At 30.8% G+C, this 27072-nt stretch overlaps 1 protein-coding gene across 1 annotated transcript in view; it reads left to right on the forward strand.

Moving 5' to 3' along the window:
* Window positions 1–27072, forward strand: part of LOC142324071 (uncharacterized) — a 761232-nt gene that overhangs the window by 106041 nt on the left and 628119 nt on the right. Inside the window, exon 3 of the mRNA XM_075364700.1 lies at window positions 24285–24502. Within this exon, the coding sequence (XP_075220815.1) occupies window positions 24285–24502 (218 nt within the window). The remainder of the gene's footprint in view (window positions 1–24284; window positions 24503–27072) is intronic.

Genomic DNA, 27072 nt, shown 5'->3' on the forward strand with positions numbered 1-27072 from the left:
GAAAGAAGGATATTAAGAAAGATATGTGGACCAAGAAGAACGGTTGGATTGGAAAATGCGGAAGAACGATGAACTCTGTTTCAAAGCAGACAGATTCGCAAACGCTATACAAAAACGAAGATTAGCCTTTTATGTACATTTATCAAGAATGATCCCTAACAGACTAAACAAAAAGTTTAGTAATAAGAAATGTTTAGAAGAAAGACAAAAAAACTGAACTTGAAAATGAAGGAAAGTTGGAAGAGTTGAAGCCGACGAGTAATTTATAACTAATAAACGTGGACCTATAACACCTATGGCGATCCAAAAAAAAATTTACATTTATTTTTTTAAAATGTTACTGTAAGAAACATTTACACATTTCTTTCAGATGGCTAAATTCAGTAGTTTTTCTTTAAAATGAGCAGTAATTTTTCATTTAAGTGTTCTGCGCTTAATAACTGTTTAAACATTTTAGACGGTGCATTGAAAAACAAAGAAAACGAACTATATATTTTTCATTATTTTTTTTTTTTAATTAAGGCTATACGTTATTAAGATAAAAAAATATATACAGTATTTTGAAATATTTGTTAAAAATCTTTTTTCTTACGACAATATCAGTTCATAGTTGTAGATACGTAAAAATAGCAGTAGTTTTACGTACGATGGAAGCCAGTTCATGTTAGGAATTTTTTCTCTTCCTATAGAACATTTTCCCTGTTGAGCAGCATTCTAGCCGTATCGTGCTTCAGTTAATTTCTTTTGTAATCGCTGAAATTAAGGATTATGGTACAAAATACGAGATGTAAAACTGAACATTCAGTTGTCAGATATTGTTGACCGACGAAATATGAGGAAATATTTTTTTGAAATATTAAACAAATTATTTACGACACGTTTTGAAAATACGTGTAAATTATTAATTCTTTCATATCTTTTCATTTCGAAAGTATCTTTTCATTATGTTGCACCTTCGTTTGTGGCCCTTACCGCTATTATTTTTATTAGTGATGTCTGAAAAAGATTACGAACCTTTTAGTAAGTTATCAAATAATATGTATTTCATTTATGTTGTCTTTGAGAAATTTAGTATGTTTGTAAATTGTATACATTACAGGCGTGTTGAAATCTTGATTTTTGTGTATTAATGTAAAATTTAAGTGTTTTGATTTTATGTTTTTGCCGCTCTATGAAGTCATTTGCGTATTTCGATTCAATTTGTACAGAGCTTACTCTGTTTTTGTACCTTTGAGTCAAATTAGTGAATACGCATCCTGTCTATCCGTTTGGTCTCTTTAAGACTTAACCAACCCGATTTATGTAGGTGCGTTGTTTTTCAGCATATGCTTTGTTGACGAACACACCGACTCAGGAGTATAAATAATAAATACTCGCGCGCGCGCATGTGAGCTTATGTTTGCGCTTGCCCATTTACATGGTTTACATTTCGTTTTCGTTGTTAATTTATCTTCACCAGTTTTCATCTAATGAATGTCATAAGATTATTTCCCCATAAGTTTTAAGCTCAAGTTATGCGGTGTTTTTTTTTAAGCTAATTTATATTATTTTGTTTTTTATAAGATTAATCAAATATATTCATATTTTCAATTTTAATCTCTAACAGGGATCCAAAATCATTTTATTTTTGCTTATCAGAAACTAAAAATAATTCTTTTTAAAACTATTTTATTTATGTATATTTGTGTGTGTGTGTGTGTGTGTGTGTGTGTGTGTGTGTGTGTGTGTGTGTGTGTCTATATATATATATATATATATATATATATATATACACACACCTTTATGAATAAAACAAGAGCATACTCTATGTAATAGATATAGAAAGGAAAAAACATTGGATTTGCAAAGCACGATTTCAGCATGAAAAAGGTGCGTGGATATCTATTTACCCCATAAATTTACAATTCTACTGGGATATATGTGTTAGTTTTATTTATTTTTTTTTTTTTTTATTTTGTTCATCTAATACGTCCGTAAATTTTATATTAAATTATTACTGTGCTATTCTAAAGCAATAAATAAAGTAGGAAAATATAAAACTTTCTCCCTTTAAAAAAAAATCAGAATAACTAATACGTTAATACATTGTTTTATGTGGTTAGGGTATCAGAATCTGTCCTGGAGAAGTATAAATTTCAATATATAATGTAGCATGTTAATTAAATTATAATTGGTTTGTTTATTTTTATTTCGTAGCTATCTATATATACGAGGTGCGACAATAAAGTAATGAGACTGATGTGAAAAAAATGTTGCTTACCGTTTTAGTCATGTTTAGTGTTGTCTCCTTCAAAGTAGTTCCCCTCTGATTGCACACACTTATTCCAGCGCTTCTGCCATTGATGGTAACATTTCTGGAACTCATCTTCTGTAATATCCTCCAAGACCCTCGTCACAGCTTTTTGGACATCTTGTGTTGTTTGAAAATGGTGTCCCTCGACCGCCATTTTGACTCTTGGAAATATAAAAAAGTTGCACGGAGCGATATCTGGTGAATAAGGTGGCTGTGGTAGTACTGAAATTTGTTTTGAGGTTAAAAATTGCTGTACTGACAGAGCAGTATGGGATGGCGCATTATCGTGATACAGAATCCAGTTATCAGCAATGTTGGCACGGACACGAAGAACTCGTTTACGAAGTCTTTCTAAAATTTCTTTGTAAAAATATTGGTTAACTGTTTGTCCAGGAGGCCCCCGCTCTTTATGAACAATCCCCTTGGAATCGAAAAAGCACACAAGCGTGCATTTCACTTTTGACTTTGACATGCGAGCTTTTTTTTGTCTGGGTGATCCCTTTGAGCACCATTGCGAACTTTGGCGTTTTGTCTCTGGATCGTATTGAAAAACCAACCTTCATCACCAGTGATAACACGGCTCAACGAATCTGGATTGATTTCCGTTTGCTCTTACAGATCGGCTGCCGCATTTTTCCGTGTTTCTCGCTGTTGTTGTGTGAGATTTTGGGGACCATTTTTCCACAAATCTTTCTCATACCAAGATCTTTAGTTAATATTAGACGAACCGTTTCTCGATCGATGTTGAGTTCTTCTGCAATCATTTTCACGGATAATCTTCGATCAGATCGTACGATTTCACGCACCCTGGTCAAGTTGACATCTGTCCGTGAGGTTGACGGTCGTCCACTGCGGTCTTAATCTTCAAGTAAAAATGCGGTTCTGCCTTCAGTAAAAATTTTATGCCACCGAAAAACTTGAGCTCTTGACATAATCTCCTCTCCAAAAGCCTTCTGAAGCTTACCGTAAGTTGTCGTCGCGTTTTCACCCGATTTAACGCAAAAAGAAATGGCATACCGTTGCGCAATATTTTGCGGTTTCATTTCTGTGACGAGAGACACAAACACGTGTTCACTTATTACAGCACAACTCACAACTGAGCGGTTGCATCAATGTGCCGCTTGGACTAGAAGTAGCTTATAGACCAAGGTGAAAGATGGTGTGCCTACGCAAGCTGCAGGGTTGCCACATCTTGCAAAGAAAAATCAGTGTCATTACTTTATTGTCGCACCTCGTATATATAGCAAACAAGATACATAAGTAAAAAAGGAAAGAATCATTTGCAGATGTTGATCCAGTTTGTACAGTGCTTTTCTGATTGAATGATTAGTGATTTTCTGATTGAATATTGTTTGCAATGTGATTCCAAATTGTACGGCAGTCTGTCGGCAGATGATTCTGTGACCATAAATAAGAAAGAAACTTCTTATAAACGTAGGTCAGAAAACGGTTGGTTTGCGAGTTCCGGCTCGCGACACATTGGTCCCTCTGTGAAATTAAACATTACTAAAGTTTTTGGGGTACAAATCGAGGGGTAAATTTGGTTATTTTTTTATGATTTTTCATCTAAAAATCAGTAACCTAAAAGACAGTAGACATCAAATTTTTGTGGGCAATATATAGGCTGTTGTATCTTTCCTGTTGATTTGCAATCACGGGGGCTGCCACAGATAAAAATATATCGGCTTAATATTCACGCAACCGTCTAGTTAACTAGGTATTCTAGAGATTGATTTAAAACGCTTATTAAAAAAATAATTAAATAGGAATTGGAAATTTAGTTTATCATATCCCTCCCAAAAAAAGTAAAAAAAAAAAAATATATATATATATTACTTTCCCGTCTAGAGCTATAGCTCTAGAAGGGAAAGGTATTGTAACCGGTCCGCTTTGGGCATATGCGGTTTTCACCGGATCTTGACGTTTTGACACCTAAGGAACCCAAAAAACGGATGAGAATTTTCCGGATGTTCGTATGTACGTGTGTTTGTTCGGTGTTGCCCCCTAAATCACCTTATATTTCCAGAACTACAAGACCGATTTTGGGCAAACTTGGTCAGATTACTTCTATATATGGGGCATTGATGCCATTAAACTTTCAACAAAAGATCACGGGGGTGGGGCTGTAGGGCAAGGTCACCCTCACTGTCTCGAGATTTCGCCTAATTGAGGTTATATTTTTCTTAGACGCATTTGTTAACGATTAAAAATTAATAATATTTACAAAAAACCTTTGCAAAATCGCACCCCACCCAATAAATGCTCTAAACTTGTGGCTAAGTGGGCATACTGTGTCAATAGCCACCATAAGCAGCGCTAGTGTATCACTGACGTACAGCTGTTGTAGTCGATTGCTATGTTGCGACGTCACAGGTGAGCTGTAGAATTAAATGTATGATTGTTTTAAGTGTAAAAACGTAACTCGTCTGGCTAGATCTCGAACTCGATCGCCCGTTTGACTCGGTACCTGGTGCGTTAAACCTTGCGGCTACACCTATCTGCCAACCGCACATACGAAATTTGTTCTGTGTAAGTCGTAAAATGAAATTAATTAGTGTTGACCGTCGCCGCCACTACCGCCATACCCGCGCGAATTAAATACGGTATGCGTGCGCTTTAGTTATAAATCGTTGAATTAAATAAACGAAAAAAATATTATATTTATATAAAATGGTAAATATTTTAAATTAAGTTGTACGTGTGTGTCAGCCGTGCAACAGAAAAAAGCTACAGTTGTAGGACTTTCCCGAAAAGCGGCTTTATCCGCGTGACGGTAAAGTCCTACAACTGTGTTGTCAGCTTTTATTACTATCAGCTCCCGTCGCGGCTTTTACTAATCTCGTTATTTCATAATGATTGTAATCTATTATTCTAATCTCACTATTACATAGTTCTGTTTTCATGCATATATATATATATATATATTTGTATATTTATACTGTAAATAACCATGATTTTGAGTTCTATTTACCCATAGTGTGGGCAAAGCCGCGACGCGGAAGCTAGATTTTCAAAATTAGATATTCTGACGAAAATAATCGGTTGATATTTGAAGACTTTTGGTGTCAATTCAACTACGGGAGCGGTTCAGCATAAGAAAGGAGCATGTATGTGAATTTAGCGGTCCGAATGAGAAGTGCAGCACCGTAACGGATTACTTATTTATTATTTACACGTTTTAATAAATCATTTGTCATCTTAATATAGCCTATGACACTCCGGATTACGTAATGAAGCTACTATTAAAATTTGATAACGGTTAGTTTAGAGGATCTTGAGATTTTTACTAACATACAAACAAACGTTTTCTCTTTATATAATAGAGATGAAAATATGTAAAACATATTTCAAGCAGATTTCTGTTACATTTGTTTAGAAGTTAAAATAATAATATTTATCTTCCATTCTTCTCCATCCGTATTTACATTTAAAAGTTTTAATTTTTTCTTCTTGTTTCTCATTGCTTATGTTTCTTGCTATGCGGTACGTAAACATTATTAGTTTTAATCTCACATTTTTATTTAGCTGTTAATTTTCTCAACAGCGAAAATATTAGATTTGTAAGAATTAAGATTTGATGTTAAAAAGATACGGTATTTTAATTTTTAAACTTTTTCAAATTAGGATAAAAAAATTATTAAGTATCTATTAATTTATTATCTTGGGATAGATAAATGATATCGCTTAGTAGTAGATGTCTGTAGAATACTTAGAATATTAAAATACACTTAAGGATAAAATTAAAATGGTTGAAGCCCATTTTTAACAAGTTGTGACCTAATCTAATTACTATTAAATAGTGCAGGAAAGATGCTACTTTTATTTTTTTGTGGTATATGAATATTTTTGACAACAATAATATTATTATAATGATGGCTAAAAAAAGTTTATTTCGTTCTCTACGAAGCAGTAACTGATAAATCTAATTATGTAATGATAAGTACTGCAGATTAATTGTAACAGCCGATCTAGTTGTTTTTTTTTGTTTTTTTTTTTTATTTTTGTAATGAATAAGAAGTATTCTATCAGTTGGTTTTGTAAAGAATTATCTTTTTCGTAAATTACCATTCAGTTACAGTATTTATTCTATTAACAACATTATTTTACCGGTTTGTTATTCTTTGCCGCAATAAATATATTCATTTTTTAACAGTAATGAAAAATAAATACTCATATATTGTGTAGGCCATGCCAAGTGCGCGCGCGCGCACACGCACACGCACACACACACACACACACACACACATAAATATATATAGTTTGAAGGACACTCTTTTTATCTAAAACATTTTTGAAAATAATTGTGTGAAAATTTGTCTTCATTTTCTATTCACTGTTTTCAAATCTTATGAATATATTTTATAACTATTCGTGCACGCAAGTGCTCCACTTGAATATAAAAAAAGATATTTACATTTAATTAAGTTAATTAAAGATGAAATTATGCTAATTGTGATTTTGCTTGTAGGTTTTTTTTTTAAATAAACTCCTCCATTAATACTGCTATATGGTAATAACGGGAGGGAAAAAAGTTTAATTTTATTTGATTATTTGTACGAGTATTTACGAACGAAAGCAGCTTTTTCTTCATTTTTGATTAAATGTGATGAACGGGGTAATTTATTATCTTTAATTCATTAATCGGGATATATTCAAATTTATTTAAATTATGGATATTGTTATCGGTGAAAATACACACTTTTATAAATACCATTTTCCGACCGATATTCCTTTCATACCTAAAACATTTATGCAGGTCTAATTTATTTAGGTATGGGAATTGGAAATATGAACTGAAATCGATGCGTGATAATATTCCCTAATTCAGATAAGAAACATCTTGTCCTTCCCTCTATGTAAATAATAGTTTGTAAACAGTGGACAGCAGACATCATTCGGTCAAACGCTTATGAAATGAAACTGATAAAAGAAAATGGTACAGTTACACGTAATCAGATTTTAGTCAACAGTAAAATATTGACTACATTTTTTCTTACCTGAACAACTGTTAAAAAGTAATTTCCATCTTTCAAACTTTAGGGAACTATTTTGTTATCGGGCCTAAAATTATGTTCTGAAACTTAATCTGATTAAACGTTTCACCTATCAATAAACAGAGTCCCTGGGTCGATCCACGCCAGCCCTTCACCATATCACATCAAATATATAACGGCTTTAGGTTCTGGCACACTCAGTACGGACTTAAATAAGTTTGACCTGCATTATGGAACCAAAAATAGGATCAAGGATTACAAAAAAAAAACGGATAGATTTTAAGAAAATTATCTACTTCATTTGAACTATACTGCAACGTAGACAATAATAATTTACACGAAAGCTCAAATCTCCAGGCAGCACGAGCCCATCCTATCCGTGATCTCTCGAGAGATCAGGTATTTTTATCAAGATGGGAGCAGCACATTAATGATCACCCTGACCACCCGTAGAGGAAGACACCCGCCTTGTGACGATTCCGGTCGCCACATCACCTCCTAGCCCTGATGGGCTTTAAAGGAGGTCGTCTTTAAACACAACACAGTCAACACAGTCGTCAGTTTGAACACAACACAGTCATCAGTTTGCCCACCGTTGCAAATCCCTCGCCAGACATTTCCATCAGTGTTACACAAACTATTATCGCCTTCGAACGGCCTCTTCCAATCACGACCACCTACCACAACTTACAACCCTCGACTGTCAAATTAACCCGTTCGCGGAAGCACGATCGGGCCTTCCTCTAACACCGAAGGTTTCACGCAAAAGCTCTGCTTATATCTACCTTCAATTAGACTGTGCGCTCAAATCTTTACTTAATTGCGTCTTTAAAATCAAAAAAATACTATCCTCATACCAACAAAATAAGTGTTGATCGCAACAACGACAATTTTGAGTTAAAATTCAATTTGATACCGAAAGTTCTCTTGATTTACTTAAAAATCAAGAGATTCGCAAATTTAATAAGCCTGTAATGAACATATACCGTACTTCTGTTTGCTCCGGTCCGCTTTCGGGAGCGAGGTCAACGCCTACACCTCCCACACCGCAGCTCCATCACGGAGTTCTCCACACATCCATTCTCATCCTAGCGGCGAATATCTCAACTAACCGGGGCTCGATGTCAAAAGGCCTATCTTGGCGAAGTAAGCGCCAGGCAGGCCCCTAGCTACGCGGGTTGCTATTCTCTCTCTACATCTATAACCGCATCAGATCCCTCAACCGTTCTCCGTAGGGCTAATAATCTAAGGAAGCCAGCAACTATGTTCCATTCCCTTTCGGTTTTCCGATGAACTTGCACAAAACCAGAATTCAACCGATGTCTGCTGCAATAAGCCAGAAATTAAAGTACCTAGGTAGATTTAAATATTTTTTCATAATAACTGATACGCAGTCGTTTTGAATTTGTGGTAAGTTAGAAAAAAATCCTCTTGATTTTTTTTGTCTGCAAGTTTTTTCAAAATTATGTCATTCCGTAATTATAAAGTTAAAATTTTAGCACTTTAGGTACACGGTATTCTTAATTTCGATCGCACGTCTTTTATTTGAGAATAGAGCAACCAGTTACAATCGACAAATGTTAACAGTAAACCGTGAGAAATGTTTTATAATAACAATTATAACCTTGATATCAGTTACATAAAAATTACGTAACGAACAACCAGCGTGAACAAATCTTTTTATTTTATCTTTTAACACTGCCGGTCCATTTCCTGTAATTATTATCATATGACAATCGTTACTTTATTAATATACTATTTTAATTATATAAAAGAAATGTTATCTAACACGTTCATAGTTTATTTGAATATCGCGTTTCTGTTTATAATTGAAAATTGTAATTTATGTTCTCGATTTACTGCGTCGGTCAGATCTTTGCTGATCGGTTATTATTAATGCTGTTCTGCTGTAGTGCAGAACCTGAGTTCGAATGATTTTAAAAGTATAAAATTTTCTTTTAACTGAATTTAAATGCTCATATTATTGGTGATCTGGTACGATTAACAGATTTATTAGCAGTCTGCCTGAGACTCCCAACATAAGAATTAACCTCTAAAGTACCGGTTAGTTAGATTAAGTATAGTATAATATCATGTCATGGGACTCCCTTAAAAAGTCAAAACAAGTTTTCAAGATACAGAAATGAGCTGTTACATCGTTGTTTGGTTTCTGTAAATATGATCACAACCACCAAAAAAACAATTTCATTGTAAAAGTGTTAGCGATTCTCCTTATGACGAAAACATTACGAAATAAAAAAAAAAGGTGAAATAATACAAACCCCCGAAAAACACTTATAGCGTGAAAGTATTCCTCAAAAAGTAATTGTTTGTCCCGAATCCGAAAAAAATTGATGTTTTTGAAATTACAAAGGTTCATTCGCCACGGGTCTGTTTCATTTACAAATGAATTATTAGCAAAATAATGTTACTCTAAGTAGATACCTTCTAAGCAATTATACGTGGCTAAACAATTAACAATTGAGGGCTTGCTTGTTTTTTCTAATCCAGTTGTGTTTGTTTTATTTTGAAACAGCCCTGAGGTGAGTGAACCTTTGTAATTCTAAAAATATCAATGTTTTTCGGATTCTGGACAAACAGTTGTTTTTTGAGGGATACCTTCACTCTATAAGCGTGTTTCGGGGATTTATATTATTCACCTTCTTTTTTTTTTTTTGATTTCATAACGTTTGTGATATAACGAGATTCATTAACACTTTTACAATGAAATTGTATTTTTGTTTACGGTTGTGATATCAGTTATTCTGGTTATTATCGCGATTTATATATGATGGCGTAAAATAAATAAAAAGAAATGGATCATTTACCTTTAGATTGTAGTTGTCGATTTTCCCGGAAAAAATTCTTATTTCGTATGAGTATTATGTACTAATGTTAATTATTTGTTTTCTCCAGCCGGTTTTCTAGCTACTGCCTGGTCTGGGTGTATGTATTTAGCCAAATACGATAACCCCTACAGGCCTGACGTAGCTGTACTGTAAGTGCAAATGTATCGGTAAACGTATAGTCTGTAACAGACTCAGATGGATCACTCCTGAGATGTGTGGTTAATTGAAAGCTAATCACCAAAAAACATCGGTATTCACAGTCAACATTTAAATCCATATAAAAACAACTGCCTTTTTAAGGACTTGAACCTTAGAATTCTCGACTTAGAAAATCAGCTGATTTTGCGATGACGCATTCAAGTAACAGATTATAGTATATACTAGGTAGTATAATATAGTAGCTAGTATATATATATATACTATTGTGAATTATATATATATAATTTTATTTTTCGTATTTAATTTAATTTTTTAAAATAATTTTTGCTTTCCCGTCTAGATAGCACTATGCAGAGCTATAGCTCTAGGGAAAGTATTGTAATCGGTCCAATTTGGGCAAACGTGGTTTTCACCGGATTTTGACGTTTGCAACCTAACGAACCCAAACAACCGGATGTTAATGTTCTTATGTACGTGTGTTCGGTGCTGGCCTCTAAATCACCTTATATCTCCAGAACTATTGGACCGATTTTGACCAAACTGTGTCAGATTACTTCTATATATGGGGTAATGGTGCCATTAAATTTTCAAATTAAAAATTCAAGGGGGTGAGGCTGTAGAGCAAGGTCACCGTCAGTATATCGAGATTTCGCCTAATTAAGGTCAATAGGTATATTTTTTTAAGCACATTTATTAACAATTAAAAAAATAATAATCGCACAAAAAAAATTGCACCCCACCTCAAAAATGATGTTGTAGTCGCCTGCTATTATGTTCTGACGTCACAGGTAGAATTAAATAAATGAATAATATTTAAATTGTAAAAGGTATCTCCGTCTGGCTGCGTCTCGAACTCGATCGCCCGGTCTACTCGGTATCTGGTGCGTTTAGCCTTGAGGCTCCACAATTTTGCCAAACGTACAAGCGAAATTTGTTCTTTGTAAATTGTAAAATTTCATTAGTTTAATTAGTGCCGACCGTCGCCGCTAGTACCTCCACCCCCACGCGTATTAAATACGGTATGCGCGCGCGTTTTAGTTAGAATCATTGAAGTAAATAAACAAAAAAATATTATAATTAAATAAATGATAAATATTCTAAATTAAGTTGTATGTGTAAGCCGTGCATCAGAAACAACCCAAGTTGTACGACTTTCCCGGAACACGGCTTTAGCCGGGTGACGGGAAAGTCCTACAACTATGTTGTTAGGTTTTTTAATCCCAAATTACAACAAAATATGCTTTAAAAAATATCGTAATGATTTTATTAGAGTTATTTTTACACGATTCCCCAAAAAGGTGTGTAATATATTTAGGATGTATGTATGTATGCATATATACAACAGCTGAACCGATTTAGATGTATGACTCCGCGTTGGAATCCTTTCGTTACCGGGAGTGTCATAGGCTACATAATTATGTATATATATTTAAATAAACTTAAAAAATTTTGAAGAAAAAATATACTATATACAAGAATCTCATCTACACGCTCTTTAATTATCCTGTGTTAAAGAGCAATGCTTTTTTAGCAATCGTGTCTTTTAATTTTTAATATTTATCTCTTGTATTGTATTGTATCTGTACGCATCGTTTATTAAAACGTTTTTTCCTAATAACCTTTTGGTACATCCTAGTATTTTGTGAACCCGTACAACTTGCGCCTTCTGACGGAATATACTCGGAAAAATGGAGGTTTCAATTTTTATTGATGAGAAAAGATTAAACACGTTATTGTAGCTTACGCCATCTGACTAAATTTATACGAAACGTAATTTTTTTTTATAGAGCCGATCTAAGTGGCTTGCCGTTTGAGAAGAATAAAAATAGCGGTTTCATTTTGCCGATGAGAAGAGTAAAAACATTTTAAACGTGCCAACGAATATTTAATAGTGAAAATAGCTTTTATGTAAAGAAAAATGCATAACAAAGCGTTATTACCGGTTATTATGTTAGTGTATGAGTTTTTAGTGTACGAAAAGTCGTGGACCTTTCGTAAGAAGCTTTAACCATTACTGTGAATAACACCTGTTTGTCGTTTTCTTACGTTATCTTTTCGCTGTTGTTTTTCGGTGGAGATTCCCAAACGGGAGTCTTGATCGTGCGGGGTGATATTTAGGAAATTAAAAATAACTTATGAATGTGCAATTTTTGCGAAAATGAAGAATATTCACTTAAAAATGACAATGTCTCTCTCGATCAAACCCTTGAACCATATTTTTTCATGTAATCCGACACAATACTTTGGGTGTATTATGCGACACAAGAAAGGCTTTATTACGCTTCTGTTGTCATTTTTAATAAATTGCCGAACCGTTAAAAAGATCTTGCCGTCGGTTTATTTAAAATAACAATTAAAAGATTTTCTTTTACAGAAACAATATTACTGTGTCGATGAGTTTTTAAGTAATACTAATTAAAATATAAAAAAACACGCCTGAATTTTTTGAGCCGTTATTTAATGTGTTCAGAAAATTTTCATTAATATCTTTTGAATTTTGATTTATTTTGTAGTCGTTTTATATATTTAATATTTGTATATATTTACTTATGTACTTGTATAATTACTTATGTATTTGTATAATATTATTTCATGTATTTTAAATTATTATTATAAACTTTAATCGCGTATATATTTTATTCTATAATTAACTGTGTATTTTGTGCTGCTGCTCTGATCAAGTGTACATTACGGTCTACCTTGATCCTTCCAAACATGAACATTGGTAGTTCGGATGTTTATCTGTGCGCTAGCACAACTTCTCTTTCCTGACGTGATTTACGTAATGCATTGTTATGTATGGATCAGAATAGAAGATACATTTATTTAAATCTATTCCAATGTAGCGTGTAATAAAACAAAATTCTTTGCATCTTAGTTAATTTTTTAGAAATCATATAGATTAATATTTAATTAACAGTATTTTTAATGTAAAATTATTGGAACTTAGCGATTTGATATGATCTTAAACTTGAGATTGATAACCTCTTTTCCGTAATAAGATAATCCTCTCGTCACATCTAGTGCGGTTCCCTTGTTTTTAACTCTATTTGTAAAGAATAAAAGGTGTCGATTAATTTAAAGGTTTAAGGTCCTATTAGAATTTATTTAACAGCAAAATGAGTGTGTTTCTTTTATAAAATTTTGTGTGGTTTATGGAAACTATAATAATCTTCATTTGGTTACTTTTATAGCCTATTAATCATATTTCTCCGAGGATTTATTCGTTCGTTGAATTTACACTCTTTCCTGTACGTTTATTTTAGTTTTAGCATTTTATTTAGATTAGGTTAATTTTTTTAATATAACTTGATTGAGATTTATGGATTCATATTTCAGGCAATTCATTCTCTGCGTGGGTTGTCTGTACCCTTTCATAAAGTAGACTTTTGTTCATCTCTCTGTTACTTAAATTATTCCCCTTTCGGTTCCTTTTACATTTCTAAAGGTTTGACGTTTAGTTGTGTTACAGATATTGTTTTAAGGTTTTTTTTAAATTTCAAACCCGACTGTTTCTAAATCATTTTCTATTAGTAGATCTAAAATGACAAATTATAATAGTAACACAGTCATCTAAATTTTGTTAAAGTAAGTGGACCTTTAAATAAATTTAAACTAGAATTCTGTTGCACGTTCTGCTTTGTCACTAGTTTTTTATAGCTATTATCCAAAACTAAATTGTAATTTTTAAAATAAAATAAAATAAATTAGAATTTAACGTTATTTTTAGAATTTATCTGTTATCTCTTTTATATACCAAAAGAATTATTATCTCCGTAACAAATGAACTAAGGAAATTAATGGATTTTCATTCAACGAAAGCGTGTGAGAAGATTTACTTTAAAGTTTATTTTAGAATGTTTACCGGTTTGTAATAGCTAATATTCCAAACTAGCAGTGGATAGCATTGAAATTTTTTTTAAGCTGGTCAAGACAGCTGGTCAAGTCCTATGGACTGAACAAATTTCGGAAGAGCCATTAAAACTTAAACCTAATTTACAGTATTGCTACCAATATAAGGTATTGCAGATAAATTATTCTCTTATAAAGAAAGGAATTATGTAATTATTTATTTGTACAGAATGCATTATCAGCGTCTCGGCTTTTCATCCGGAGGTCCTGGGTTCGAATCCCGGTTGGGCGTGGCATTTTTTTATACGCTACATTTCTATATCCCACGCACAAGCTTCAAGCTTATGTGGCGATATCAACCAAAAAAAAAAAAATTTCTTCAATGTTCTTTTGAATAATTTTTTATTTCAACAATCTTTTACTACTCTATTTTTTAATTTTTTTTATTAATTTAGCTCCTGGTATATGATGGAGTATTTTGAAATAACTTTAAATTATATGCTGTTTAGTGTGAATAGTCCCCTTATTTGTATTGTATGATTACACATATCTCTCTTTTTTTAAGATTAGAGATTTTATGTACATAACAGTTTCACACACACACACACACACACACACACACACACACACACACACACACACACACACACACACACACACACACACACACACACACACACACACACACACACACACACACACACACACACACACACACACACACACACACACACACACACACACACAAACACACACACTTGAAACTGTCAATAAACCTTGTGGTAAAAAAAAAATACTTTATGTAGATAAACCTCAAGCATTACAACTGATAAATGAATGAGTGAAAAAATTCTGTGAGATTTGAATACATGGATTGTTTCTGATTATTCAGAAACAGTAATGACTTTGTCAAGTAATTTTTTAGGATATTTATCAGTTTAAGCTTTTTTCTTGTTTATAGATATATAATTTTGTAAAGGTTTCTACGTATAATGACAAATAGAAACTTAAAAATTATTTTCAGGAACATTTACAAAAATATAAACAAAAAATTAGGTATGTTAATCACAGAGAAAAAATAGATATTTCTGAGACATTTTTATTTGTTATAAATCAATAATAACAGCTTTTAACTAATTACACTTGTAAAAATATATATGTAATAGTTATAAAAATAAAAGTTGTTAATTAATTAACATTTAAAATTTAAACGCAGTAACTTTGGACACAGCTTTGGAAAATTGTGAATTTTATTTCAATTATTTAAAAGATTTATACTTTTTAAAAATGTATTCAAATACGGTACCAAAACAATTTTATCATTCCGATAGATTATAATAGTAGCAGAGTAGTTAATTATATTTTGAGAGAGAGAGAGAGAGAGAGAGAGAGAGAGAGAGAGAGAGAAATACATAGATAATAAAAATATAGTTTTGTAATTTTAATTTTTTTATTTTAATAAAAATGTTATCTGAAAAAGTTGAAATTACTATGAAAGCACTTGCCGCAAGTAACAAAGACAATAATGAAAAAAATAATTTTAAAACTGCTATACTCTGCGACTAGGATGCAATTTGCTAAGCTACATTTATACGTATGATTTTATTATACATTATATTACAAACAGTTTTATATTATTTTATATAAAGCATAAACAACTTTTTTGTTTGAAATATTTTATGTTAATAAACAATTTTTTATTTAAATAATTTTTAAAAATATATTTTAAAAACACCATTTTTGATGCTACCGTCATCATTAGTTTTAAAAAATTAAAATTTTAAAATATTTAAAATAATTTCATCTATGCACACGAGCGTTGAATTTATGTGATGAAATCATAAGGAATAAAAAATTATTCTAATCCTTTTGCAAATATGTACATTTAAAAAAAACTGACGCCACAGTTGTAGTACTTTCAACCGGATTGCTTCTAACGCACGGCTTACACACACAACTTAATTTAAAATATTTATCATTTTATTTAAATATAATATTTTTTTTGTTTATTTAATTCAATGATTTTAACTAAAGCGCGCGCGCACACAGTATTTAATTCGCGCGGCTGTGGTGGTACTAGCGGCGACGGTCAATACTAACTAAACTAATGTAATTTTACCACTTAAATAGAACAAATTTCGCTTGTACGGTCGACAGACCGGTGTAGCCGCAAGGCTTAACGCACCAGGTGTCGAGTCGACCGGGCGACTGGCTCAAGACCCAGCTAGACAGAGTTACTTATTTCCACTTTAAATATTATTCGTTTATTTAAGTGTACCTAAATGTACCTAAGAAAAATGTGATCTTAATTAGGCGAAATCTCGAGATACTAAGGGTGACTTTGTTGTACAGCCTCATCCCCTTGACCTGATAAGTTGAAAATATAATGGCATCATCAGTGCCCCATAAATAGAAGTAATCTGACAAAGTTTGGTCAAAATCGGTCTTGTAGTTCTGGAGATATAATGTGATTTAGAGGAAAACACCGAACGCACGTACATATGAACATTATTATCCGGAAAATTACCTTCCCGTTTTTTGGGTTCCTTAGTTGTCAAAAGGTGATAACCGCATATGCAAATACCCAAATTCGACCGATTACAATAATTCCTGTTCTAAAGTTGTAGCTCTGCTATAGCGCTATCTAAACGGGAAAGTGAAATTAGATTTATAAAAAATTTAATACGTTAACTTTTCCTTGCGTTCAGATTTATGAATGTGCAATCTTTTCTAAAAAAAAATGGTCTCTTATTCTTAAAAAATAACCATGATTTCCCCCCTTTACCAAATCAGATAACGGTAATGTTTTCACGTAAATCGACACAATACTTTGGCTTATAAAGTGTTACGTTACTTTTACCTTTTTTAATAAATTATTAAACGGTTAAAAATATCTTCCAAAACATTTATTTGAAATTCAACTAAAAACTTTCTTCTACTTAATCAATATTAGTTTGTAGATGAATTTTTTAATATTACTAATTAAATCAATTTAAAAAAATCCCCTGAATTTTCTGCATTTTTGTTCAATCGACTTTTGAATTATTTGTAGTAATTTTTTATATTTAATATCTTCATGGTACCTTAATTTTATTTCATACGTTATTATTTAAAATATTAATATGAATTTTAATTACATTTATTTTTTGTATTATTTGCTTCCTATCGCAGCTTCCCCGGTGCTATATGGTTACTTGCGTTTCTCGTCGCGGTCAATTTTTTTTTATTTTATGTTTTTTAGTCAAGTAACCGGAGGCAGATGCAGCCAATCTTGTACGTACAGTAACGGTGGTCCCCCGCGCCGTATATTGTCGCACCCTTAAAAAAATACCCGAAATAGTTTTTTAGATATTTATCTGAAGAGTATTTGCAAGCCCAAATCTACTGAATATCACAATCTAAATCTAAACTACAATCATTGTTTAGAATTTTTTTTACCTTTCTTCACTCCTTTTCCAGATCGAATTTCAAAAATCTAGAAATTATCAACCTGATTTACGGTGAGTGTAATCTTCATGCGTATAAACAAATTTCTTCTGTTTATACGCATGAAGATTACACTCACCGTAAATCAGGTTGATATCTTCATTTGTTACACAGAAATTAAAAAACTTACAGGTTTCAAAAAAAATTCAAAAATCCACTTTAACCCTTTAAACTCGGAGTTTCAAAAAATCCTTTCTTAGTGTGTGTGTGCACTTACACTGTAAGAAGAATGTGTATACAAATTTTCATTAATTTATCTTTAATAGTTTTCGCTGGGCGTGGATTATGAATCACTCATGGTGTGTTGTTGTCTTCAATTTCAATAAGACCCCTACTGAAAATATCTAATGAAGAATATCTTGGGAGCGGCTCACCATAAGAAAGGAGCATGAAAATTTAGCAGCCCGAATAAGAAGTGCAACACCATAGTGAATTATTTATTATTTACATGTGTTAATAAATACTTTTTCATCTTAATATGACACTCCAGATTATATGATGAAGCTACTGTTAAAATTTGGTAGTGATTAGTTTAACAGTTCTTGAGATTTTTGCTAACATACAAACAAATATTTCCTCTTTATATAATAGAGAGATTGTGTGTTTTGTGATATCGCTCTGATTAAGGTTTTACCATAGTTTCCTTTGATCCATGCAATCAAATGCCTGGGCAGTTCCTTTTTTTATTTATGTAGTTGTATCTGTACCAATTCCTGATTTTTACCTCTATGATATATATTATTACATAAAAATCAGATTAAAATATGTATTTATTTATAAAAATCTTTGTTTGTATAAAGTAGTGTTTCTGAAAAGGAGAGATATCTTAATTTACTGCTTAAATATCTCGGTCTTTATAATAGTAGTAATGCATATAAAACACCTCAAGTACAAATCAGAGTTGTTTTTACAGAGTTGTTCACTATTTATTCTCTCCATGTAATAAATAGAAATGTTATTTTTAGACCTAAATATCATCTACACATTTGGTTTCGCGTGCTGATATGCCATGTAAAAAAGAACTATTTCACTTCTCACTTTTCTTAGCTGAATTTGGGATGCTTATTATTCTTGACAATAGCCGTTTCATTTTTGAGAGTGACCTTGTCTAATTCCAGCTTCCTATAGCCATTATGGTTATATCATTGATTAAATAATAATTTTTTGATAAAAAAGTATTTTAACAATCATTTCTATTACTTTTTAAACGTATTTTTTTATTATTTTTAATTATGGTCAATAATTAAAAATAGTGATCGACTACTAACCTCATTAGCCCTTGTCAATTCTTTAAATAAAACCCTAACTAAAAGATAGTTCACTACCAATAAGGGTGTAAAGAGCCCTTATCAGCTTGAAAGGACAACACGAGAAGAGAATATAAAATCACAAAGATTGTACACATACAAACTCTGTCGTGTGTATATCTGATATTACAAATTTATTGATACATGTTTTAAGAAAAACACACACCTAGTTCTTGATAAAAGCTTTACAATTGCACGGGATGTAAAAGGTCCCATTCAGTACAAAACAGATAAAAACAGTAAATAAATTTTCTCTCCAGACATAAAAACGTATATCCACAAGGGATGCCTTCTAAAATTAAATTTAAATACTGTTGCAGAGACCTGCTGCATAAAGAAAAGACAGTAGGGCTCCAACAGTGCATTCTTCGTTTTGCAAAATTTTCTTTATTCCCCTTCTATTTTAAATTGACAATGCAGACTTCCATTAAATTTTTTAAAACTGGTGATGATTATGATGATGCATCAAAAATCCGTTTTGTAATATATATTTAATTTTGATCTAAATAAAAATTTTAATAAGATGAGATTTCTGTTAAATACATAAAAATAAAAACAGATAAAATTATTATTAATATAATTGAATATAATATTAATAATAGCTGCATTCATTAAACAATAACTAATCTATATTTTCTGCATAGTTGCTAATTAATCAAAGCAAATTAGTTTGATTGTAGTGAAGGTTTTAAAAATGACTGCATTCAAGTAGCTAATGAAACATAATTATGTAAAATGCCTTTCTTTTATAATTGTTACATTCATTTACAAAACAAAATACATTATTCAACTTTTTTCTTTTAGTTTATTCTGGAATTTAGTATTTTTATTTATAAGTAATGTTTATAAGTATGTTGTTATATTTAAAATATTTCTTTGTTATCTCAGCATAAAGAAAGTATCTATTCTCCTAGGTGTAGTTTCTGTGTTCATAATTAATTGTTGTGTACTGTACGCAGCAGGCTACTGTATGTTAGTTATTTAAAGATTAAGTCCCTTTCTATTCCAGGCTTTTTCTTTGCTTCCTTCCCTTCTTCTCACTATTGCAGTCCTTATTATTCCCAGATTTGTAAACTCCAGACTTTCAGACTATATTTTGTTGGGCACCTTCCAAGTCTTTTTTAAAAATTTATATTCTCTTTAACCTTTACTTTTTTTTACATCTTACTTTTACTTTTATTCATTCAATTCTACATGTAGTTCACTGCTTTATGTAGGTTTTATTTATTTATGTTTTTTTTTTTTGTAGTATTAATTATCATGATTTTAATTCTTTATTTTTTTTTGGTTTTCTTTTTATGTTGTTTAATCATACATTTTGTGAGATTAAAATGTAAATAAAAACTTATGACAATGTAAAATACAGGATGTAATTCAGATTAAATTTGTAGATAAAAAGAAAATGTACAATAATGCCCTCAAAAGGAAAGAGATTTAATAAGAAATGATTAAAGCATATACAAAAAATTTGAAAAACAGTGAGGACCCCAGTGGGAAAGACTGAAAGTTTTTTGATGGATAAGGACTTTAACTTTATTGTTTATAATTGTTATGGATGATAAGTGCAAGAAGATGAAAAGGAAAATAGAAAACCAAAAAACAAAAGTATGATTCTTTGCCGATTACATTGTTATTTTGGGAGAAGAGAAGAATACATCACAAAATAATTTTACCGCTTGAGAACAAAAAAATAGGGAAGTGGATGATGGAAATAGTGTAGAAAAAGGAAGAATATTATTATTGACAAGGACTGATGAAAATGGAAGAGACAATCTACAAATGCAAGAAGAAGCATTAGAACTAGTTAAAATAGTACCTGGATTGTAAGTCATGTGTGGATAGGAAGATCAGTTAAGAAGTTAGTTGTAAATAACAGATGTGAGGTTTTATCGAATTATTGAAAGTTTAATGTAGAATAAGGAGTACTAATAAAATGTAGATAGACAGTTTTCATGAGGTACTATATTCTGATTTTAACATACAATTCAGGGTCTGGGTGTTTCCAGAAGAGAAGATAAGTTAAATTCAGACAACTGAGACGAATTGTGCAAGACGCATGGTAAGAAAGACTAAGAACTTGAATAAAAATGCTGCACTAAGAGAACACCTAAGATGTAGAGCACTACAATAGAGAATTGAACAGGACAGGACATGTTAGCAATTATAGAAAATGTCAAGTAAAAGAGTTGCTGAACAAATTTTTAATCTGAATATAATTGAAGGAAGACCAAGAAAGAAATTATTAAATTTGTTAAGGGAGACCTGAAAAAGAAATGGAGATGAAGAAAAAAAGCAAAGAACATCATGTTATCAAGTATTCCGATCTAATAATAATTGAATGAAAGAATAATGATTTTTTTTTTATTTTGCTTCTTCGATGAATAGATCCAATTACAAATACCAATCCCTCTTTTATGGTAAGAAATTAATTTTGTAGCATTTGAAAAAAATTCCAAGCCTGACTAGATTCAAATCCAGAAATTTCTGGATCAAAAGTAGAAATGCTACACTCCACCAACACAGAGGTCTGCATGATAGCAGACCTCTGTGTTAACAAAAGTCGCCTTTAAAATTTATTGAATTTTTTATTTTATTGAATAAATCTAATATAAACAGCATATATTTATCTGTTATAAAACTATAAAAAAAAAAAAATTGAACTGATGACATTTTTTTATAGTGAACCCCAGCCAACCTGTTTTAATTTTATTATTTTTTTCCATAAATTACTGAAAATATTATTTTCTTAATGATATCATTTAATGTAAAATTTAAGAAACTTAATTTGTTAAATTTTTTATGTCAGTTTTTATCAATCAGTTGTGTTTGTGTGGGCATATGAATGAAAGGTCAAATCGATTTTAATAACCCTACAATATGAATTTATGTTAACTCTGATTGAAATCATAGCTATGACTTAAAATATTTGCAAAAAACCCACACTTCTCCTCTTGAACAAAAATGGTTTGTAGTGTTACATTTTTTCTTACATATGTAACTGAAAAATATAATAGGATTAACTTTATTAAAGTCATAAAGATTTCTTTAGACATTTTTAAGAAATTATTTTTAAATTGTAGTTGGAATTTTAGATCAAATACGAGTAGGTATGGTTTTTTGGTGACCTATTTATGGGAAATTATAGCCTAGCAAGATTTTTTTAATTTTGAATGGGTGGGATGAAATTTTTCTTTTGTAATTTACTTGTTTTGGCAAGTAAATTAAAAATGTCCTTTAGCAAAACGTTCCACTAATAAATTGAAGTAATTAAAATTCAAAACTGGTATCTTAAAAATTTTGTAATATTTTGAACTGAAAAATGAGGTTATATATATATATTTTTTTTTTTTTGGTTTACTTGCTAATGATGTATTTTTGTAAAATGTTTTATTGCATACAAATTTTAACAAAGACATTTAAGTATTTTTTTCACAGACATTTTAAAAATTTTAAACACTTTATATGGTAATAATTTTTATAATTTATTTGCAAGAAATGCATTTTAGTGAAAGATTTGTAGGTTCTATAATTAAAATATATGAAATTAGAAAAAAACTTTCATAAATAATTAGTTTTTTTTTTACCTAGGTTTTCAAACTACATAATATGTAATAACTTGTACGTGGAGGAACACCAGGTAATTTGAATTATACAGTGATAATTATCTTTCAATTTTTGGAAGGGAAGCCTATCAATATTCTGATCAATACTGTGATTCAGCTGGTTTTGAATTCAGTTTGTAGGAAGAAAGTTCAACTCAAGTTTTTCTGGCAATTTTATATTATTTCATTGTCTTCTTTATCTTGTTTTTATTTTTATCAAAGATCATGGATCGGCAGTGAAACATGCTGATCCATTTCTTCTTGATTTTCCATGGTTGTTTAAAAACCCTGTTAATTTCAATTTTACTAAATCACCTGTCTTGTGATCTCTTTCTAGTTACTACCAGTTCAAGATTTTCTGATTATTCTTCACTCCTCCATCCTTTTTACAGACCAAATCATCTCAGCTTTTTTTTATTTTAATCTAAGCTCTCTTTACATTCTGTTGTAAATCTTCATTATTATTCAAATCATGCCTTGTATTACTGGTAATGCTCCTAAAGAATTTCATTTCTTTTGTCTGATTCTTACAGCTCTGTCTTCTTTGGTCATGAGCTTAAAATTGTTTCCAAGCAGCTTTGTCAAGCAACTTATGCAGCCCATCCTTTCATGTTTTTGATATCTTTGCATCGCATAGTAATTTTCTCACTCCATAAATAGCATACCATGATATCATTAAATAAATAAAATTTGAAGTTGTTTGAGGTAGCAAAGTGCATTTGTAAAACAATTATTTTTAGAAGTAGAGATGTTTTACTCTTGTCCCTAAGATAAATTATGAGAGCAATTCCTATAATTATAATGTTCAATTTTGAGAAAATAAATAATAAAATAAAAATTAATTTGATTTTGGTAAATCAGTTAGATAAGGCACCCTCTTCTTCTATCTTATTAACTCAAATAAAAAACTGATCTATATAATTAAGCTACCACATCTAATTTCATTATTGTAGAGTGAATCATTTCTAATATCTAATATACATCCAACATGGCAAAGCCAACTAACAAATTGGTTATTAAGTGAATTTGACAACATTAGTACAATATCTTCATGTAATTAATTGCCCACTGCAGGAGTTTTGTATACAATTCTTTCGATCTCTCCTTCTTTTCCTCAAACGCTCTCAATCTCTTTCTCTTTCTCTCTCCACCCCTCTCCTCGCACCATCACGCTCTCTTTCGTAGTTCCAGTAGTAATGCATCCTAAGGAAAAATAGTTGAATACAAACATTATAAATGCATTCATACATGTGGTATTTTTTATCAAAAATTAAAACTTGTTATGACAATTAGTTTTTTGCATTCATTTTTGACTTTGAAGTATGAGTATTTGTGGGTGGACATTTATCATTCTGCTGCTTGTAAGCATAGCCATGTGTATGCACAAATATGAACAAACACACATGCTCATCCATATACAGACACAAAAAGTTGCTTTCTTATTACAATAATAATAAAATTAATATTCCTTGAAAAATGAAAACTGTAAAAGTGTAATTTTTTTTATTTTCAAGTTTTGTAAAACGATTAAGTAATTATTTTACTGATTTATGTATGTAACAATATTTTATTTTCATTTTTTATCTCATTTTTTTTATTGCTTGTGCATTTTAGGAATTTAGAGAAGAAAGTTTATTTTTAGGCATTTATTTATTCCCAGGAGTAGTCCTGTTTGGTATATTTTCATTTTATTAAAGTGACTAGTTTGGCATTAAATTAATTTGTTTTTTTTTATTTTACAGATTTTCAGAGCTTTAAGTTAATGCAAGCTGCTACAAATCAACTTATAGATGTATGTAAACGGTATTTAAACAATGCTCAATTATCTACTCTTCCATCGCCTCCATCGGCAATACTTCAAGCCCCTCCTGTATCGTCATGTGGAATCAAGAATACTCGACGCACAATGGAAGATCGTCATATTGCACTGCAAGATTTGCACACTTTATTTAATATAAAGGTATGTGCTTTTATTATGCCCTGCATTATATCTAAATTAATAATATTCTACCAGTTTCGTCATATAGATTTTGTTTGTACTCAGTTTTCATGATGGATTGCCTTGTACTTATGTTTTAGTATTAAACTCTTGAAGTTATGTTTAATTCTTTCTGATGTAGAAGGCATACTAATTTCCATATTGTCATCTACAACACTGTGATTTCATTTCTATTATTTTGAATAGAAGAAAATGAAATCAGAAGTTATGTCTTTTCCTTTTTCGTTTGAGTGATCTGTTTGATTGGTGTGATACTATTACTTACTGATAGTCTTATCTTTTAACCTCAACATAATTACTTTATCTTATGTCTTCAATTATTTGTTTTAATTATAAATTCCAATCTTTGACTTCATCCATGATATTTACTCTTTACACATCTCTCTTTTACAAATTTTAAACCTGGATGTTTTAATGCACGGGTGATTTACCTAATTTGCCTCTTTATTTTTTACTGGCTCATCTAATTTTCAACATTTTACTGTAATGCTACATTTCAAAGGCTTCCATTCTTTTCTTTTCTGCTTTTACTTTTGTAAAACACTATATTCTATACAGATATTTTTAAGAATATCTGCCTAATTTTTTTATTAATATTCAATTTACTCTTATTAGCAATTTTCTTTAGCTATTCTTGTTTATGCTAATATACTTTTTACCTCTTCTTATGTTGCCTTTCTTTTGTAATGTTGTTTCTCGGTAGCAAATTCTGCAACTTTTGATATTTAATCCTTTATTGTAATAATTCTCATTATCTTGCTTTTCTCTAATACTTCATTACTTTTGTTTTACTCTTATTTATTTTCAAACTAAATTGTCTGTCAGTTTTAAATCCACTGCGTTCAATATGTTTTCTAATTCATTTTTGGTCTTTTCTGAAAGATGAATTCACAGTGAATTTGAACATCTTTATACTTTTCTCCTTGGGTAGAAATCAATTACTGCCCCCTCCCCCTGTCAAATTGAGCCTTCAGTTACATTGCTTCATCTATATACACATTAAAAGTGATAGACTACATTTTTGTCTCACACTTTGAATGCAAGTCGATTTTTCTTCATATTCTACATTATAACTTCCATTTGATATTTAAGCATATTGTTACTCTTCTTTCCCTGCATTTAAATCAGTTTTAAACATATTTTTCTGTTATATATTTTAAAATGTTATCTCCAGATATACAAATACCAACGTGTAACTTTATTTTTCTCTAACTTGATGTAACATTATTCTAAGTACTACTCTCCCACCCGCATTCTTCCTGATACCAAACTGGTCTTTATCCTGGTATATTTTTCATTCTTGTAATCATCCTTAAATTATCCTAACAAATAATTTTTATGCATGAAATGTTTTATGTTTATTCATTTGCAAAATACTGAGGTAAAGTGGTAGTCGTATTTAATGTTTGTCATAAATTTATACTCCTTATTTAAATAATTTATCATGTTGCATAGATTTTTGAAAAATAATGATTTTAGCGGTATTGTAAATGGAAATTTTAATTATTTATAGATTTGACAATGTACAGATTGTAGAAAAAAGGAATAAACAGAAAAAGTTTTGCTGATATCAACTAATATCTCAAAATTTATCTAAGTATAAAAAAGATATTCTTAAAAATATTTGTTTGGAGAGTAGTGCTTTATCATAGTGAGTTATAATAACCAGAGAAGAAGAAAGGGAAAAGTAGAAACTTTGAAATGTGGTGTTAAATTGTAAGTAGGCTGGTAACATATGAAATGAAGAGGTAGTAAAATGAACAAGCCAGAAAGAAATCTGTGACACAATTTTGTAAAAGATGGATTGATAGGCCACATATTAAGACAGCTTGGTTTAATTAATTTCGTAATGGTTTTAATTAATTAATTAATCATTTATTCTAAACAATATATATTATTTAATATTTACTGTTGTTTTTTAATGTATAAATATTTTTAATAATTTTTTAAGACTTTTATTTACAGTTTCATTAAATCTTTTTAAGAGTAGAGTATGGTGTATCATAATTGATATTTTGTATTGTCAAATAACCCTTACCATTTCGCCAAATTGAGATATGCTATTTAATACTGATTTCATGAAAATATATACAACCATTCAAGAGTTAATGGAACACAGAAAAAACAAATTAAATGTTCCCCCTAACATATTAACTTCCTTTTTGCGTAATTGTTAAAAAATCTTGTGATTTAGTTCATCAGATATTGTATGATATTAAATATTACATCTTTTTGTTATTTTTGTTATTTTCATTCAACATATGTGTGATTGACTTAATCCATGAGGTGCCAGGTAAACGTCATGTTGTCTGTTTTTTGCATACCGTGTCATGTAATGTTTCGTTGAGCGACAGAAAAGACAAATGGCGTTGTGCAAAGGCAAGTTGTTGCAATTCTGCCTGTTTAAGGAGCGGTACGTGGCTACAACCAGCAAACTAAAACTGGAACCCATGGAGTACACTCCATGCATTTTCTGTATGCATGGAGTGGGGAATATACCAGTTTTAAGTTTTATAATGAAAAATGTGGTA

Source organism: Lycorma delicatula, chromosome 4 (assembly GCF_047948215.1).
Source record: "Lycorma delicatula isolate Av1 chromosome 4, ASM4794821v1, whole genome shotgun sequence".
NCBI lineage: Eukaryota > Metazoa > Arthropoda > Insecta > Hemiptera > Fulgoridae > Lycorma > Lycorma delicatula.